Source organism: Anomaloglossus baeobatrachus, chromosome 6, assembly GCF_048569485.1.
Source record: "Anomaloglossus baeobatrachus isolate aAnoBae1 chromosome 6, aAnoBae1.hap1, whole genome shotgun sequence".
NCBI classification, from domain to species: domain Eukaryota; kingdom Metazoa; phylum Chordata; class Amphibia; order Anura; family Aromobatidae; genus Anomaloglossus; species Anomaloglossus baeobatrachus.
The window spans coordinates 363300632-363320365 of record NC_134358.1 but is presented as its reverse complement, the minus strand read 5'-3'; the positions used below and the strand labels follow the sequence as shown (position 1 = coordinate 363320365).

The 19734-nt window shown below is 46.3% G+C and overlaps 1 protein-coding gene across 3 annotated transcripts in view; it reads left to right on the top strand.

Annotated features, from left to right (window-relative positions):
* The window catches only part of UPP1 (uridine phosphorylase 1), a 178422-nt gene that overhangs the window by 20356 nt on the left and 138332 nt on the right, over positions 1-19734 (top strand). For 2 of the 3 annotated variants that reach the window (XM_075316557.1, XM_075316560.1), the window contains exon 2: positions 6543-6603. In XM_075316557.1, coding sequence (XP_075172672.1) covers positions 6551-6603 — 53 coding nt within the window. In that variant the 5' untranslated portion in view covers positions 6543-6550. Of the gene's footprint in view, positions 1-6542; positions 6604-19734 lie in introns of those variants that run through there. The other variant, XM_075316558.1, reaches the window with a different exon arrangement.

The window sequence follows — 19734 nt, the reverse complement described above, 5'->3', positions numbered from 1 at the left end:
CCCCATGTGCCCAGCTGCAGGAGCATCGTGAGCTAAACTGAATATTTGGAGTCGGTATTGCTGGGGTACCACAAGCTGATGTACACGGGTCCAGGCAGGATGCAGGCTTTTCCCAATATAAGAGGCCTTTTTGCCATCTATATACCTCCCCCTGATTTCCTCCCCCAGGATGGGTGGCCCACTACGGATAAGCTGTTGGGTGGGGTCTGTCAGTTGGGCTTCTCTGAATTCCTTACGATCTATCTCCCACCAGTCAATGGCCACAGTTGGATCTGAGGTACTCACATTCGTTGGCTCTGAGGAGGAGGCTGAAGATTGAGGAGGAGGGTTCTCCTTGGATGAGTTGGTAGAAAGACCTGCACCAGGATAGTGATTGGCTTGGATGCGGGTGATGGCGGTGACAAACTGGCTGGATAGTCCTTATTCTAGGTAATTTCCCAAAATAACAGGGGTGGGGTGGCCATCTATGAGCCCCACTTCAACCTCTCCTTGGTCAGTTCCCCAGTCCTATTGCACTCGTGCCAGAGGGATGTTCGAGCGCTGGCCCCCAGTAAGGGAGATGGTCACTTGGCGGCCAGGTAAATGATGTTCTGTGGGAACAATATCTGGGCTGACCAGGGTGATGGAAGATCCAGTGTCTCGAACTCCCTGAGCCTGTGTATCACTGACCTTGACTGTCTGGATGTGGCGATTGAGGTTGGCTGGTGTACGGTGTCCGACCTGCCGTAGGGTGTGGACTGGGTAAACCACTTCCTCAGCTATTAATGTTTTTCAGGAGTAGCATTCCTCAGGTCTCGTTGATTCATCTCGGCATATGTTGACTGGTTGGACTGGCAGACGGGCTCCAGGCATGGGGCCCCGACTTTGAAGACACTCTTTGGCCATGTGACCAAGGCGCCCACACGTATAACAGTGCCGTGAGTTAGACAAGTCATTGGTGTGACGACAGACTTTTTCAATGTGTGTTTTGGGTTAAATTTCTTACATGTGTTAACTCATGCTTGCTAGTCTAATGTAAATTGCCTAAGTGGCCATTGTCAGTTTGTGGACTGCAGACTACATGTAAATATTCTCAGTCTTTCTGTCCACATCATTTAAATGAACATTATCCATGCAGCTTGAAATTCATCCAATAAGAGAAGCAACCTTGTACAACCAATCCGATAAGGGCACAGTATGTCCTAAGGGAAGACTCTGGCTATAAAAAGGGACTTCTTGGAGTCACCAGGGTTGATGGATGTTGCATGATCCAGTCTAAGCTCTTAGGAGCTGGCTAGGGGTTCAGAACCGGGATGCCTTGTGGACTCGGTCTAGGGACTTTGGCTCTGACTAGAGGATCACTTGGCTACATGGCTTCATTCTAGGGACTTCGATTCCGATTGGAGACCGTAACCGCAGTCTAGGGATTTCGACTCTGGCTTTAAGGTTTATATCATATCATCATACCAGAGACTACTTAAGGAAGAAACCCAGGTTGGGACAATCCAGTCACCTGACTACAGACTTTGTTTGCAGACCTCAGCCAGCTTCCTAAATCTAGCGTTATTCCATTCTCAGTGGGTGCCTGCCGAAAGCGGGGTGCTGCTGGATTGGAGTAAGTAGCCCTGGAAGCTCTGAGGCATGGACATTCTAAATCCCTGGTGAGCCAGTGGAAGGGTGAGACTCTGTTGCCTGAAACATTTGTGTGTTTTGCTGGTTATGTTCTATGTGCCGTTGATTGTTATGGGATCCAATAAAGTCTTAATTAACCCTAGAACGCATACCTGGGGCCTCGCAGGCCTGCTAGGTCATTTGTTTTCTATGGTAGATTGAATTGCTTGTGCGTTCTAGGGTTAATATTGTGATTCCCTCACCCTGTGTTGTCTGAGTAGTGTTCCGCCCATGGTTAAGGAGGTCGGGCGTTCAGTTGAGATGAGCCCTGGGCCATGCTGTCTTTCTAAAGGCGGCCGGGCCAGCAGACGAGAGCACCCACTGACCCCCGTGTCTCCACAATTGGCCCTGTTGGTAAACCTTTGTCTTGTTGGGGCTTCTGTGGTGTAATGAGTTAGTCCAGCACAGGAGTCTGGAGGTTGTTTGGATCCATGGTTGAGGAATATCCTGGGATCGGTGGGCCTAGCGTGCCTCCAGCTGGGTTGGTTGGCTGTAAATTTGTCAGCCAATCGCGCTGCTTGCTCTGGGGTATCGGGCTTCCTGTCAGTTACCCATTCTCAGATTTCCGGGTTTATCTTCTCCAGCAGCTGTTCGAGCACCATCACATCCTGGAGGGCAGCAACGGAGTGGGCAGCCTGACCATCAAGCCAGCGGTTACAGTGTCGTCGGAGTTGACTGCCAAATTCGACGTACGAGACACCCTGGCGAAACATAGTCCGGAACTTAGTGCGATGTCTCTTGGGGGTTATGGTGAAAAGGGCCAATAAAGTGTCCTTAATAATTCCGTTGTCCAGGCAGTCCTGAGGCCCAAGTGATCGACCGCCTCCTGGGCCCGGACAGGCAAGCTTGTTCACAGGTATTTGGACCACTCAGCTGTGGGCACCTGGTGCATATGTATTAGCACCTCAAAGTTTTGCAAGTGTTCATCTATCTCAGTGCTGGAATCATTAAACATTGGCACGTTCCTGTACCGAAGATGACTTCCTTGGTGGTAGTCTATCCTGGAGGTAGGTGCTGGTGGTAAGGAAATTGGAAAGCCCAACACAAACTGCAGAACAGTAGCCCACTCTTCCATTGAAGCTTCAGGCCCCAATGCAGTCAACAATTCCTTGACTTGGTCTGCTTGGGTTTGGTTTGTTTCCAGACTGTCACTGGATCTAGGATGAGACACACGGTTTACATCCTCTGATACCACATCGGCGGTGTCCTCATCATCCTCTGCATCATTCTGGGTCTCCCAATGGACCAATTTCCAGATCAAGTTCGACCGAGTGTCAGTGTTCTTTTACATCTGGCACAGATCCTGTAGCATCCATTTACTGCTGCAGTCGTAACTCCTCTCCGGTCCTTGTCCCATGGCTGAGCTGGTGGGGTTGGACTTGGCAGCGTCTGAAACCTGAATGCCTCCCCTATGGCCTGCTGGGTATGCTCCTGTGCCTCCCTGGTTGTTGAGCCCTGGACGGTGTCCGCGAACACCAGTCCTCTGCAGCTCCCCTGGATAAACCAGGCTGAGTAGTATCCCACTGCTGCCACCAATTGTGGAGACACGGGGGTTAGCTGGTACTCTCATCCGCTGGCCCAGCCGCCTTTAGAAAGACAGCATGGCCCAGGGTTCATCCCAACTGAACGCCCGACCTGCTTAACCGTGGGTGGAACACTACTCAGAAAACACAGGGTGAGTGAATCACAATATTAAGACTTTATTGGATCCTCAAAGAATTAACGTCATATGGCACATAACCAGCAAAACCACAGAATGTAACTGGCAACAGATTCTCACTCTTCCGCTGGCTCACCAGGGATTAGAATGTCCGTGCCTCAGAGCTTCCAGTGCAACTTACTCCAAACCAGCAGCACCCTGCTTTCAACGGGCACCCACCGAGAATGGAATAACGCCAGATTCAGCATTTTCTTAAGCGTTCTCTGCTTCAAAAATGATACAGGTACGTCAGCTTTAAAAGAGGCGGTGTGCGCAGTTCAGCCTCCTCTGATCACCATTACCGGGGCATCGTCTTCTTAGCACTTTCACATTGCTGACAGTTATCACTAATTAAGGTGAAACACTAGGCTGACATCAGAAATACTGTAGCTGTCATACAAGCATCCCTCGTCATGGCATAAAAAGATATAAATACTCTAGCTGTTGCCCAGTTCAATCACAGTTTTAGCCTAAATTTGCAGTGCAAAATGGCCGTGATAAAAATGTGTCCACGTCTATATGGCTGTCAACTGCAGGATCTACTGGACATATGTAAGGCTACTTTCACACTATGTTTTTTTAACATGCGTCCTGAAAGCATTTTTGCTGCAAAAGCAAATCCAGTGCAAATACGATTTAATTTCAATGCATTTGCAATGGACGTGCGTCAACATGCGTTGACATGCATTTGCGTGCAGTATAGTGAGGATCCAGCGAGTTGCAGCATTTTAACATTTTTCAAAAACGCTACTTGTAGCGTTTTTGAGGTGCGTCCAAATACTGATTGTCACTGGATCCTGACTATACCGCACGCAAACGCATGTGAACGTTGGCATGCTGATAGACAGGATCCTGTTGGGCAGAAACCAGCCTTTCTCTGTCGGTCTCTCTGTATCTCTCTCTGTCTCTCTCTGTCTGTCGGTCTCTCTTTCTCGGTCTATCTCTCACTGTCGGTGGGTCTCTCTCTCTCTGTCTCTCTCTTTGTCTGTCTGTCTCTCCCTGTCTCCCCCCCTGTCTCATACTCACCGATCACTGACCGTTCACGGGGGCGGTGTTGCACAGCTGTCACACTGCTCTGGCGGCTTCTCTGTTGAACATGCCGGCTGCTCATTATTCCGTCTCGTATTCCCTGCTTTCCCCGCCCACCGGTGCCTATGATTGGTTGCAGTCATACACGCCCCCACACTGAATGACAGCTGTCTCACTGCAACCAATCACAGCCACCGGTGGGCGGGTCTATATTGTGCAGTAAAATAAATAAATAAATAATTAAAAAAAAAACGACGTGCGGTCCCCCACAATTTTGATACCAGCCAAAGTAAAGCCACACGGCTGAAGGCTTGTATTCTCAGGATGGGGAGCCTCACGTTATGGGGAGCCCCCCAGCCTAAAAATATCAGCCAGCAGCCGCCCGGAATTGCCACATCCATTAGATGCGACAGTCCCGGGACTCTACCCGGCTCATCCCGAATTGCCCTGGTGTGGTGGCACAGTATTGTTAGGAGCCTTCACACGGACTTACCTGCCTAGCGACGTCGCTGTGGCCAGCGGACCGCCTCCTTTCTAAGGGGGCAGTTCGCGCGGCGTCATAGCGGCATCACTAAGCGGCCGCCCAATAAAAGCGGAGGGGCGGAGATGAGTGGCCGTAACATCCCGGCAACCTCATTCCTTCCTCGCTGGCGGCGGCCGCAGGCAAGCTGTAGTTCGTTGTTCCCGAGGTGTCACACATAGCGATGTGTGCTGCCTCGGGAACGACAAACAACCTGCGTCCTCAACAATCAACGATTTTTTGAAAATGAATGACGTGTCAACAATGGACGATTTGGTGAGTATTTTCCATAGTTAATGGCTGCTCGTTGGTGTCACAACGTCGCTAACGATGCCGGATGTGCGTCACGGAATCCGTGACTCCGGCGATATATCGTTAGATACGTCGTTGCGTGTAACGGGGCCTTTACTCGCGTGAGTGGTTTGCATGCTTTATAGCACCCAAACTCCAAACCCGAACTTTGTTGTTTTTGTTTTGTAAAATCTGAGTTCGTACCTAACACCAAATGTCAGGTTCACTCATCTCTGATCTGGATCACTCTAAGCTTTATGTGAGCCATAAGTCTCTTTTAGAATTTACTGTAAGTCTATGGATCCTCATTCCAAGTCTCATTCTGATGGTTTATAGACTTAGGGTATGACCGCACTTTTCGTTTCCACCTGCGTTTCAGCTGCTTTTTAGGTCCGTTTTGAACTGCAGCGTTTTCATGCCAAAAGGCATGCGTTTTGATTTTCCAGCAAAGTCTATGGAAAATGGGGATTTCCTGACTGCACTTTGCGTTTTAAAACGCTGCGTTTAATTTGCATAATTTGTGGCAAAAACCATGCGTTCAAAGAAGCAGCATGTCAATTGTTTTTGCCATTTCTGCAGCGTTTTGCTAACATTGAAGTCAATGAGAAGTGTCAAAAAGAAACAAACATCAAAATCCCAGCGTTTCACATGCTTTATAGGTGCAGAAACACTGCGTTTTTTACTTCAAAAATGCATGCTTTTCACACATTAAAATAATGAAATAATATGTCCCTTTACACACACACACATAGTCCGACAATTAAATTAGTGAAAATTATGATTTTATTGCTATTTTAGCAATAAATATTATAACCGCTATATTTTCATGAAATATAATTATTTTCTTTATTAATTCAAAAATTGTTTTGTTTTTTTTCCTCTTTTTGCATTCTGATTGACTATTTAATCTTTATTTACCAGTGTCTTGATGTTCAAAACGCATTTGTCAAAACGCAGGTGAAAAAGCATGTAAAAAGCGCTGAAAACGCATCTAAAACGCGGTAAACACGCATGCGTTTTTAGCGCTAAATTTCTGGAAAAGGCAACTTTGACTAAATCAATTAAGGCAAAAACGTGCATTCTGAACTGCAAGTAGCACAACGCAAAGTGCGGTCATAGCCTAACATTATAAAAGCCACTTCCGGGTCACATACAGAGCACTGTGACTTGTAGAGTCTGAAGAGCGGTGACATCTCTGAGAAGAGGAGGAGAGCTGTGCTGAGTACTGGAGAAAGCTTCGGTATTTGAGTATACTATCACACTACTTGTACATATGCACATATTAATATAAAATAAATGTGCTGCATTAGAAAACTATCATTTTACCTAATATATATTATTCTTTCCTCCTAGGTTTTAGTATGGCACCAGTTACCATAAATAAAGAGGGACAACGTGAACCATCACAGTCCGGGTAAGTAATTAATGCAGTGTCTAATGTGTACAGTCACCACATACTCTAAAGATAAAAAAATGCATGCATTGTAGGAATTTGGAAAAGTAATTTGCTAACAAATGATATGTGTAAATCAGCTTAGCTTTCTCCTATGTGCTCAGCACAGCTCATCAAGCTATTCTGTATGAAGATATTGTCTGCATTTAGCATCTCTGGAAAAACAAGCTCTAGAGATGGCTGGAGGTTTAAAGGGAATTTATCAGGACGATTTTATCACTAAAACTACCAGTATGGCTTTATAGGTTTTAACCCCATAATGACGGCCTAACGTCTCAAAACGTCGGCATTACAGGGTACTTATTCTGTTCTGATGCTTTGAGACGGTTTGCCAAAAAAAGCCTGTAGTGCCCGCCAGCGATGGAAAATCTTGGGGGTTTCAGCTACAAGAGGTAGCTGAGACCCCCCCAGATTATGAATCTGGGTGTTTTTTGGACCCCTATAATGTGATCGCCAGTATACACCGTATACTGCCGATCACATTAAAAAAAAGAAATGGCAGGTAAAACTGATTTCTTTCTCATCTGACATGATCAAACATGTCAGATGAGGAAGAAATATACCGTATCTTTCGTTTTATAAGACACACTGGATTATAAGACGCACCCCAAAAAGTAAAAAATTAAAAATCTGGGGTCCGTTTTATAATCCGGGGCAGCAGCAGTGGTGGAGCGGGGGTCACAGGAGGCGGTGGTGGAGCAGGTCCATGCTATGGGCAGTGCGGAGGGAGGCCCAGATGCTCACTGCGGAGCTGTTCTGGGGTTGCCGGTGCTGCTGTGTGCTGTTGCACTGCTGTGTGCTGTTGCGCTGCTGTGTGCTGGGGTGACCGGCTGTGCTGAGGCAGGCGGCGCTGCGGGCACTGGTTATTCTGAAGATGCCAGAGGTGAAATGGTGGCTACAGTCGGTGCTTGCGCAGATGGGAGCTTGAGCCGAGAGCTCAATCTGCGCATGCGCCGACTCTGGGCGCCATTATTTGAAGAACTTACCACTGATATCTTGAGCACCAGCACACAGCAGCACAGGCCACCGCACAGAGCCTTTCCGGGCAGCAGCGAGCGGCCGCTCAGAGCCCTGCCGGGCAGCGTCAGTTGCCGCACAGAACCTCACCGGGCAGCGCCGGACGATGGACAGAGCCACGCCAGCCGCCCCACAGATCTGCGCTGGCCGCTGCACAAAGCCTTGTCAGCCACTGCACAGAGCCGCTCCGGGCAGCGCACAGAGCAGCACAGTATTGTCCTGCCTCCAGTGACCCCTCTCCACCATCCCACAGTAAGCTATATTCGGATTTTAAGATGCACCCCTCATTTTCCTCCCAAATTTTTGGGAGGAAAAGTGCGTCTTATAATTAAAACAATATAGTAAGTCCCTTGTGCCCCCAAGGCCCCCGGTACCGGAGAAATCCACCCCTCCCCCACCCCCCTCTGGAACATCCAAGATGACGCTGGAGCACGCCGAAAACTGCAGCCGCCTCTGCATTAATTTCCCTCTGATGTGAAATGATCAAACATTTAAGATCGGAGAAAAATGTCCTCCCCCTGAGCCCTCCCCCAGTACACCGGAGCTCTCTCTGGTCCCCCAGAGTCCCCTCCAGTTTTCCAGAGCCCTCCCTCCGGAGCATCCGATACTTATTCCTTTGCGCCGCTTTTTCACGGCACTCAGGAAAAAGTGTATAGTGCCCCCCCAGCGTCGAAAAATTTCCAGGATTTCAGCTACCGGGGGTAGCTGAGACCCTGGAGATCACGATCAGGGTCAGTTTTTCCGGTCCCCGATCATGTGAATGGTGTTACAAACCGTGTAACAGCGACAACGTGAAAGTTAATGCAGCGCCGGTAAAAAAATTTATTCATCTCCCATCTGGCATGATCAAACATGTCAGATGGAAGATGAATGTCCTCCCTGGGTCCCCGGTGTGGCTAAAGTCTCCTCACATCCATGTCCCCCAGCCGCCGCCGCACGAGTGGTGTCCCGCCGCATTCATCCTTCTTCTTTGATTTCTGTGCCATCTGACATGGCAGATGGCACAGAAAGGTCCTCCCAGGTCACCCCCTGTCAGGCTGTCACCCCCCGATCCTGCTCTGGTCTACCCTGTTACCTTCTGCCCCCACACCCCTCCTTCTCCTTGTCTTTAGCAGAAATGCTAGTCGCATGCGCAGAGCGGCTATCAGCCGGCTCTCTGCATACAAGTGCACAGCTTACTGCAGGCTCACACTGGCTTGCTGTGGACCTGGGGAACACTCACATTTCCTCACATGGAGGGTCTATATTTCCAGAGAATGGTGGATTGGTTCCCTGAGTGTACCCCCATATCCTGGAGCACAGAGTCATCGTGGGACCTCCAAAATGGATTACAGCGGACCAGATTTGTTTTTTCTTTTCAATACATTGGTAAAAGAGGGAATGTGTTAGAGAGTGTTTTTTTAAATAAAACTTTTGTTTGTTGTCTATTTATTTTTATTACTGACTGAGTTGTGATGTCGGGTATCTGATAGACACCATGACACCACTAACCCCAGGGCTTGATGCCAGGTGACATTACACAGCTGGTATCAACCCCATGTATTACCCCATTTTCCACCGCACCAGGGCAGCGGTATGAGCCGGGGAAAGCGCCAGGATTGGCGCATCTAATGGATGCGCCACTTCTGGGGCGGCTGCGGCCTGCTAGTTTTAGTCTGGGAAGGGCCAATAACTATGGACCTTTCCACCCTGAGAATACCAGACCACAGCTGCCCGCTTTACCTTACCTGGTAATCCAATTTGGGAGGGACCCCACGTGTTTTTTTTATTATTATGTATTAATAATATAATTAATAATAATGAAATAATTATAAAAAAGAGCCTGGGGTGCCTTCCAAATTAGATCACCAGCTAAAGTAAAGCTGACAGTTGTGGTTTGCAGGCTGCAGCCGTCTGCTTTACCCTAGCTGGCTATCAAAAATGGGGAGGACCCCACTTTTTTTTTTTTTGTTTTAATTATTTATATTTTGGCTAAATCCAAGGCTAGGCACCCTTTAGTGCCACATGAAAGTCAATAAAGGGTGCCAGCTTAGAATATGCAGGGGGGTGGGACATTATATATGTGTTTGACATCTGTCTGTCTGTCAATCCATCCATCCATCCTAGCTTTTAAGGGTGCGTGCCCTGCGATTCAACCGTTTTGGACGCTGTGTTTTTGCTGCATCCATAACGCTGCATTGTACAGTAGAGGCGCAGTGGAAGGATTTTTAGAAATCTCCTGCTCACTGTGCTTATTTTCTCCACATCAAGAGGAGGAGGGGAGGAGAGAAGATCCAGCACCAACGTAATAAAAAAAATTCTTTATTCAAAATTCATAAAAAAGGTAATTCCATCCAAGTGTTTGACGCGTTTCGGAGAAAGTAGACTCCTTATTCATAAGCAACATAATCAGAATGAGTAGTCAAGGTGATATATATACGCCCCTCATCTGAGCCGGATCTACATACAGAACCAACAAAATAGTGCTCACTTTATATATAAAAGAGATAATATATCGTTGAAAAAGTATTGGAGATCACATCTCCCCATCAACATTTCTTGATTTAAAAAGAAAAAAACATGGTTGTGCTATAAGGGCATGTTGAGATGTGGCCAAACAAAATGCAGCATTTGCCGATTTGTTTTAAGGGGTAATCAATTCTATGATAATAGAGGTAAAAAGTATGACATGAAAACATTGATGTCTCCCCATCAGCCCCCCTTCTTTGATCTATATAAAAAAAAACCACCCCAGGATTGTGCTATTAAGGCATGTTCAGATGTGGTCAAATAGAATACGTTTATTTGCCGCTTTATTTTAAGGGGTAACTAATTCTATGATAATAGAGGTAAAAAAATGTGATTCAAAAACACAGAACTATTACAGTACTGACCATGCGGTTTATATGACAATTTGAGCTGTCATGTATATTATATAGGTTGCACTGTATGAAGTATATTAAAGAAAAGATTTGGTGAATATATATATATATATAGGCAGTCACATCTGATCTCTAAACAAGACCGTAAAATCTTAGGCCTGTTTGAAGATTTCAGGGAGGTTTATGGGGGAGATGTGATTTCTCTGCAATTTTCAGGGTATTGAGAGGGTTAATAGACATTTTAGAGAAGGAGATTGGTAGAAACCTCTTTCAAGGGAAGCATATTGGATCCCTAAGCTGAACGCACGCTATTTAGGAGAACTAAATCACTGCTTTGATTCAATGTGTATATATATTAAAATGAAAATGTGGTTTTATCTAAGATTTGATTTTATATTTCTGTATTTGAAATATTTTTGAATGTATTATCTCTTTTATATATAAAGTGAGCACTATTTTGTTGGTTCTGTATGTAGATCCGGCTCAGATGAGGGGCGTATAGGTATATATATCACCTTGGCTACTCATTCTGATTATGTTGCTTATGAATAAGGAGTCTACTTTCTCCGAAATGCGTCAAGCATAAATATATTCTGCACTTGGTTGGAATTACCTTTTTTATGAATTTTGAATAAAGAATTTTTTTATTACGTCGGTGCTGGATCTTCTCTCCTCCCCTCCTCCTCTTGATGTGACTGATTATTCAGCTGTGGAAGCCAAACCACTTGTTCCGTGCACCGGACCAGAAGTTTGAGATACCTGCTTCGGAGTGGTGAGCTAAACTAAATTCCTTATTTGTATTTTCTCCACAGCATAAACTGACATCTGGCGCTGTAGCATGTCAATTTATGCTACGGAGACAAGAGTTCTCCGCAGATAGAGTAGAGCTAAAGTCCGCAGCGGCCCGAACCTGGATTGTGGTCACGGGCAGCTGCGTTCACTCACATCTCCGCAGACTCAGTGTCGCCGGATCGTGGGCACATAGCCTAAAAGTGAGAAATTTGCTACTAGAGCAACACTTTTGCCCCTAGGATCCAAAATGCTCACTATACACTTGAATAAAACCCTTGAGGGGGTCTAGTTTCAAAATTGGGGTCACTTGTGGGGGTTTCTGCTGTATAGATTCCTTAGGGGTCCTGTAAATGCAACATGGTGCCCGCAATCTATTTCAGCTTTTCCAAAATTCAAATGGTGCTCCTTCCATTCCAAGAAATTGCATAACAAACTCTGGGGTCCACTTTTTGGTGTTTCCTCTTGAAAAAAGTGAGAAATTTGTTGTTGAATCATGATTTTTGTGAAACAAATGAAAATTTTCAATATGAAGACCTAATGCCTGCTTTACACGCTTCAATAAATCTTTCAATCCGTCGTCGGGGTCAAGTTGTAAGTGACGCACATCCTGCATTGTTCGTGACGTATTTGCGTGTGACACCTACGTGCAATCAAGATTGAACGAAAATACAGTGATCGCATACACGTCGTTTATTCCTCATACATTGGACGTTTTGTTATATGAACCTAGTCAATTGAAACGTGTGACATCCCTCATACGATTGTGATGTCTGAGGCTATGTGCTCAGGTGTGCGCTCTGCACCGCAGCTTAAAAAAGGTCCGCTTCAGAGCACAGCTGAAAAGCTGTGTTCTGAAGCACCTCACAATGTCTGTCATTCACTAATCTCTGTCAGTCGGTCACTATCTCTGTCCCTCTCTCTCTCTCTGTCCATGTCAGGCTATCCCTCTTACCCCCTCTCTCATACTCACCGATCCCCGATCACCGGCGGGGCACTGCACGTCTTTCTCACTGATCCGGCGGCTTTTACTATTTTGAAACAGCCGGCCGCTCATTAAACAATCTCGTATTCCCTGCTTTCCCCACCCACCGGCGCCTATGATTGGTTGCAGTGAGACACGCCCCCACGCTGAGTGACAGGTGTCTCACTGCACCCAATCACAGCAGCCGGTGGGCGTGTCTATACTGTGCAGTGAAATAAATAATTAAATAATTAAAAAACCCGGTGTGCGGTCCCCCCAATTTTAAAACCAGCCAGATAAAGCCATACGGCTGAAGGCTGGTATTCTCAGGATGGGGATATCCACGTTATGGGGAGCCCCCCAGCATAACAATATCAGTCAGCAGCCGCCCAGAATTGCCACATACATTATATGCGACAGTTCTGGGACTCTACCCGGCTCTTCCCGATTTGCCCTGGTGCGTTGGCAAATCAGGGTAATAAGGAGTTATTGGCAGCCCATAGCTGCCAATAAGTCCTAGATTAATCATGTCAGGTGTCTCCCCGAGATGCCTTCCATGATTAATCTGTAAGTGACAGTAAATAAACACACACACCCGAAAAAATCCTTTATTAGAAATAAAAAACACAAACATATACCCTGGTTCACCACTTTAATAAGCCCGAAAAAGCCCTCCATGTCCGGCGTAATCCAGTATGCTCCAGCGTCGCTTCCAGCTCTGCTGCATGGAGGTGACCGGAGCTGCAGCACACACTGCCGCTCCTGTCAGCTTCACACAGCAAATGAAGACAGCCGCGCGATCAGCTGAGCTGTCACTGAGCTTACCCGCTGTCACTGGATACAGCGGAGCAGTGAGAAAGCCGTACAGCGCCGCGCCGGTGATCAGGGATCGGTGAGTATATGAGAGAGGGCTGCTCAATTCAGTTACTCAGGAGTTTAGTGGTCACCGGTGAGTCCTTCACGGGTGACCGCTAATCAGGATGCAACACAGACAGAGCCGCAGTATGACAATGAAGTCGGGTGAAGTTAACCCGAGTTCATTCTGATCGTGCGGCTCTGCCTGTGTCTGCTGTCATCTGCTATTCAGCTCTGCTACATGGCTTTCTGTGTCTGCTGTTAGCGGCCATGTAGCAGAGCTGAATGGCAGATGACATAGTAAAAACGCATCCCTACACATTACACACGCTTGGCAAGTCAATAAATAAAAAAAAAAAAAAGGGTGCCCAATGCATACGTCACAGAACACATGATCTAACGGATCGCACACAAAATTGATCAATTTAACATAGACTACTAACGCACGTGTGACAGCAAATGAACGACCTACGTGCAATCTCATAAGATCCCATATGCAACCTGGGCGTGTCACATCGCATACGAGATTGCACACCTAATTGTAAGGTGTAAAGCTGGCTTAAGGTTATCAAAATCTGTGAAGTACCTGTGGGTTCAAAATGCTCACTATACCACTGAATAAAATCGTTGAGGGTTCTAGTTTCCAGAATGGGGTCACTTGTGGGGGAGCTCCACTGTTTAGGCACCTCAGGAGCTCTCCAAACGCGACATGGCGTCCGCTAATGATTTCAGCCAATTTTGCGGTCAAATGGCACTCCTTCCCTTCCGAGCCTTGCCGTGCACCCAAACAGTTGATTTCCAGCACATATGAGGTATTGGCATGCTCAGGAGAAATTAGATAATACATTTTTTGGTACAATTTTTCCTAATACCCTTGTAAAAAAAAAACTACTTGGTTGAAGTAACAATTTTGTGGTAAATTTTTTTTTTTTATTTTCACAGCTCAATGTTATAAAATTCTGTGAAGACCCCGGGGGTTCAAAGTTCTCACCAAACATCTAAATAAATTCCTTGAGGGGTCTAGTTTCCAAAATAGGGTCACTTGTGGGAGGGTTTTGCTGTTTAGGTACCTTAGGGGCCCTACAAATTCAGCATGGTGTCCGCAATATTTTTAGCCAAATTTGCTTTCCAAAATTCAATATTCAATATTGCTCCTTCTGTTCCTAGCCCTCCCATTTGTCCAAACAGAGGTTTCTGACCACATGTGGGGTATCAGCGCGCTCAGAAGAAATTGGGTAACAAATTTTGAGATCCACTTTGTTGTGTTACTTCTTCAAAAGGTGAATAAATTGGCGCAAGAGCAAAAGTTTTAGGTAAAATATATATATATTTTTTTTTTCATTCCACATTGCTTTAGTTCTGGTGAGGCACATAAAGGGTTACTAAACTTCTTGAACGTGGTTTGAGTACTTTGAGGGGTGCAGTTTTTAGTATTTTCTGTCACCTAGGCCTCTCAAAGTCACTTCAAATGTGATGTGGTCCCTAAAAAAATGTTTTTGTAAATTTTGCTGAAAAAATGGGAAATTGCTGATGAACTTTGAACCCTTCTGTCAGGAACAGTCGGGGGAGTCACTCAGATATCCCACCACTGCCACCAATTTGTCAGGAACACGACTACTCTCTAGCGCCCCTCTTGTCAGCAGGCCACTTTTGGTATTGCAGGACAATGAATAAAATGAGGCTGCTGAGCTAATAATGCCAAATATTGGAGGTCTCACAGCAAGGGTAAATGTATATATCACCGATTCCCGCTAATGGAATATATATACCTCGGTACCCTTAATGATAGCACTCCAATAATTCTATGCAAGAATAATTACGCTGCCACCACCCAACTTTAGGGATAACTGGGGACCCGTTTCAGACAGCAGAAGACTTTTTGGACGGTTTTGGGTTCATATATAGAACAGGAGGAAACGACCTATTAAATTTTATATCTTTAATCCGAAAATAGGCAGTGTTTAAAAAAATATACAAGAATTTACAAAATGGAACAATACAAATACAGCATAGACAGTTACATAAAAATAAAAGGGATAAACATGAAACTTACTAAACTCGTGCCATAGATGTGACGTCCGAATTTAGGGAGGGAAGGTCTCCAAGAGAAAAAGATGGTTGAACCAGTCAGCATCACCACTTACTGATGCCCTCCAGTACTAATCGTTCTTATGCCCTCAGGCATAATGAGGTCCCCTCTCTGTGACCTCATTTTGTGATATCTTTTGTGGGCTGTGCCAAGATTGTCACAAAGTTCTTTAATTCTAGCTTTCACATATCTTTGCCCCTGGGCCACACAGGTGAAAGATATTAGTGTCATATTTTATCTCTCGATTTTACATTTGCATAGATACCAAACACAATGCATCTTGCATGATTTTATTGGCCAATACCCATTTGTCGCAATACCAGCGATATGCTTTTCATTTTTCTAGCATTAACGTAGCGCCTAAAAACTGTTTTGATAGTTTTTTTTTCCCTCCAACAGAACACACCCGAGTCATAAATTCCAAAACTTTCAGGTCGATTAGATAATTGTCATGACGATCTGTGGCTGATCTGATGGTGGGGAGGAGGGGGGTAAGGACCCTTAAAGAGTTTTACATGACATCTTCTAACTTCCTAACCCCCAAAAAATTTGTTTCAGAAATTGCGCTGATGTACAGTAGACATGTGGGAACTGTAATTTAGTAACTATTTTGTGTCACATACTGTAACTCTCTGATTTAGGGCATAAAATTTAAAAGTTTGAATATTGCAAAATTTTCAAAATTTTCGTCAAATTTCTAATTTTTTCACAAATGAAAATATCGTCCTAAATTTATAACTATCATGAAGTACAATATGTCACAAAAAAACAATCTCAGAATCACCTGGATCAGTTGAAGCGTTCCAGAGTTATAACCTCATAAAGTTACACTGGTCAGAATAGTAAAATCTGGCCTGGGCATTAAGTACAAAATTGGCTTCATCCTTAAGGGTTTAATATGACAATAAAAATAATATATGTTTTCTGATAATCCAGTGAGCCAAAAATCAAGATAAAGGCACATGCAGATTAACCTGGAAATGAATTATACACTGGTGATCAGTTATTTTCTTCAGAAATACAGTGGAACCTTGGTTTACGAGAACAATCTGTTCTGGGAGTGTGCTTGTAAACCAAGTTACTCGTCTAGCAAAGCAAGATTTCCCATAGGAAATAATGGAAGCTCAGACAATGCATTCCACAACTTGTTCAATGTCCCAGCCTGGTCCCCTATTGTGCCATTCCACACACGCACAAACACGCATAAACACACACATGGGCGTACCCAGCGAGGGGCAGGGGGGGGCAGCTGCCCCCCCTAGAAGCAGTAGTGGGCCGGTGCCTGTAGTGGGCTGCTGTATCTGCAGCCACCGCTGCGCTCCTCAGCAGTGTGTGCATGCTCGACACACTAGCTGTAGCAGGAGCAGGAGGTAGCGCGCTGTGCCGACTCTGCTGTGTGATAGTGTGCCCGGTATGCACACACTGCTGAGGAGCACAGCAGTGGCCGGTGCCGGTGACCGCAGCTTCCTCCTTCCTATTCAAATGTATTTGCATCTTTCAGGCGTAAATACATTTGAACAGCGTGCCGGGACTGTGTCCCACCCCCGACGTGCAGCAACGTGATGAGATCAGCACCATGCTGACGTCATTACAGTGCTGCGAGCGCCACACAGGAGACATCAGGAAGCGGTAAGCGCTCCATGGAGGAGCCGAAGAGACAGGTTTAATTAATGGGGTTGAGTGGGGAGGGTCTCAGCACACATAACGGGGAACATTTGTGAAGAAACACAGCTTTGTGATAGGCAAAGGGGGAGCACTTTATTCCGAGGGAGGGGGGAGGCAGGAGTGTGTAGTGATGGGGTGGTATAATTTGTGTGTGTAGGGGGTGATGGGTGGTTTCAATGTATTATGTCTGGGGAGGGGTAATGTAGGGTGCATTGTATTGTGTGTGGGGAGGGGTAATGGAGGGTGCATTGTATTGTGTGTGGGGAGGGAGTAATGGGGGTGCATTGTATTGTGTGTGTGTGTGTAGGGGGTGATGGGGGGTGCATTGTATTGTGTGTATGTGTGTAGGGGATGATGGGGAGTGCATTGTATTGTGTGTGTGTGTGTGTAGGGGTTGATGGGGGGTGCATTGTATTGTGTGTGTCTGTGGGGGGGGAGGGGCGCAGAGTCATTAATGGAGCTATAATTACATTTAATTCTCTTAAAATTTTCATTTCATTCACCTTTTCCGTTCAAATATTTTACAACCTGAACGACCATGGCTCCCCCCCCCTAGTTTTGATCCTGGGTACGCCCATGAACACACACAAACACACGCATACACACATATTATGCTCACCTTACCTTCCGTTCCATTGCCGGCCTCCTGGTTCCTGTAGTTCGCTGATACAGGATGTGAATCGGGTAACAATCCCAACCGTTGCCGGAGCTTCCGCTGCCAGAGCGCCGATGTCAAAGGCAGGAGCTGCTTGCCTCTGATTGGCCAGCGCGCTGCCTTTGAGTAGCGACTGACAGCGGAAGTTCCTCCATTGTCGCGATGCTTACCCGATACACACCCTGTACCTGCGAACTACAAGAACCATGAGGCCGGTGATGGAACAGAAGGTAAGGTGAGCATAATATGTGTGTGTGTTTGTGCATGCGTTCTGGTCCCCCACCTGGCTGGTGGTCTCTGTCTTTCTCCTGCACCTTTGTGAAATGGTGGACTGCCTGTGCTTGCAACTTCAGGAGTCCGCTCCCGGCTGGATATGGCCTAAGGAGCCTTTGCCCGCAGACGCTGGCCCGTGGGATCTCTGAGCCTTGGCAGTGGCCTTTTATCCCCCTCGGTGGGCTGTTCTCTTCTAATAGGGACTTTGGGTTGGACAGGACCTCTAGTCCTGACCTCAATCAGTTAATTAACCAGTTCCAGTAGCTTCTGGACCTAGCTTCAGGGTCTGAGTACCCCCCTGTGTGCTCCGGTTTCCGAGTCGGTTCCCCGGGTTGGTACCGGCGGGCCACTACCCTATCCCAGTCCACCTCGGTTCCACCGAGCTGTCTTCCCGGCTCCTGCAGACGGAGACAGCAGTCTGGCTCCTAGCCAATGGCACCAGGGCTCCTACCCTGGTACTTGTTCAATTTGGAGTATTCTCCTCTGCTGGAGCTGCACACAGCTCCAGCCCACACTCCTCTCCAACTTGAACTCTAGCACAGATCTCTCTACTTTTCCTGCCCTGGGCTGTCTACGCTCCTTGGTCGGCGTCTTCCAACTGCCTGGTTCCGCCCCCTGGTGTGTCTAGCAGGCATTGAGGAGGGTGACTAGGGTTTTAAGATTGGCTGATGTCACCTGTGAGGGAAAGGTGTAGTGCAGGGGCCTATTTGTGACTACCTGACCCGGCCAGGATGTCACACTTACGTCCCGCTCATCTCCGCCCCTCCGCTTTAATTGGCCGGCCGCTGTGTGACGTCGCTGTGACGCCGAACGTCCGTCTCCCTTCGGGAAGAGGATGTTCCCCGCCCACAGCGAGGTCATTTGGAAGGTAAGTGCGTGTGATGGGGGTTACCGACTTTGTGCGACACGGGCAACAAATTGCCCGTGCCGCACAAATGATGGGGTGGGTGCGATCGCAAATGCGATTGCACAACATATCGACACGTGTAAAGCAAACTTTAGGAACCAGATGCTGTTGAAGAAGGTTCTGTATGAGAGGTCCAACTCCTGCTGCAGAAAACATTCCCCAACCATGACACTTCCTCCACCACTGACTTCTTAACACACTTTGGGTTTAGTCTTTCCTCAGTTTGTGGATAGATATAATGTTTCCCATCAGACCCAAATAAATTAAACTTGCTTTCATCACTAAAATGAACTGTGGACCACTTCTCTGTCCACACAACATGCTCCTCACCAAAGGTGAGTCTAGCCTTTTGATTCTTTTTGCTAATGATAGGTTTGGTCACTGCAGAGTGGGCTTTCAGTCAAATGCTCTTAAACGTCTTGACATTGTATGACGAGACAGATCCTTACCCTGTTCAGTGCTGAACTGGGGAGCAATTCCACCTGCAGTGTTGAAATGATTATTCATGCAGATTCTCCACATTATCCTGTCCTCGCTTGCATTCGTCTTTTAAGGGCGACCAGCCTTCTTGGGGCACTTAAAAGAATTTGTGATGTTGTAAAGATAAAATATTCTTGAAATCACAGACTTGGAGTGACCAACTTATCTTGCTATGGCTAATAGAGTGGCCCATTTCCCCTTTATCTGGACAACCTGCTGACGGAGGGTTTCAGTCACTTTGGGACAGCACACCATTTTTGAAAAGTTACTGGAAAGTTAGGCTGCCAGTTAAATAGGGTTTGTCAATTAATTGAGGAAGTTAGCACCAGGTGCCAGATTAACATCAATTACTTGCAGGTATCTGAAAGTGTTCTCTAATTTTGATCAGTGTTCTTTTTCATTTAACTCATTTATATTTTTATTATGTGCTTTTGAAACAATTCAATTAATGAAATAAGCTTAAAATACTGCAGTTTCCTCATGTTAGGATATGATTATATCCTAACATGAGGAAACTGCAGTCACAATGACCTTAAC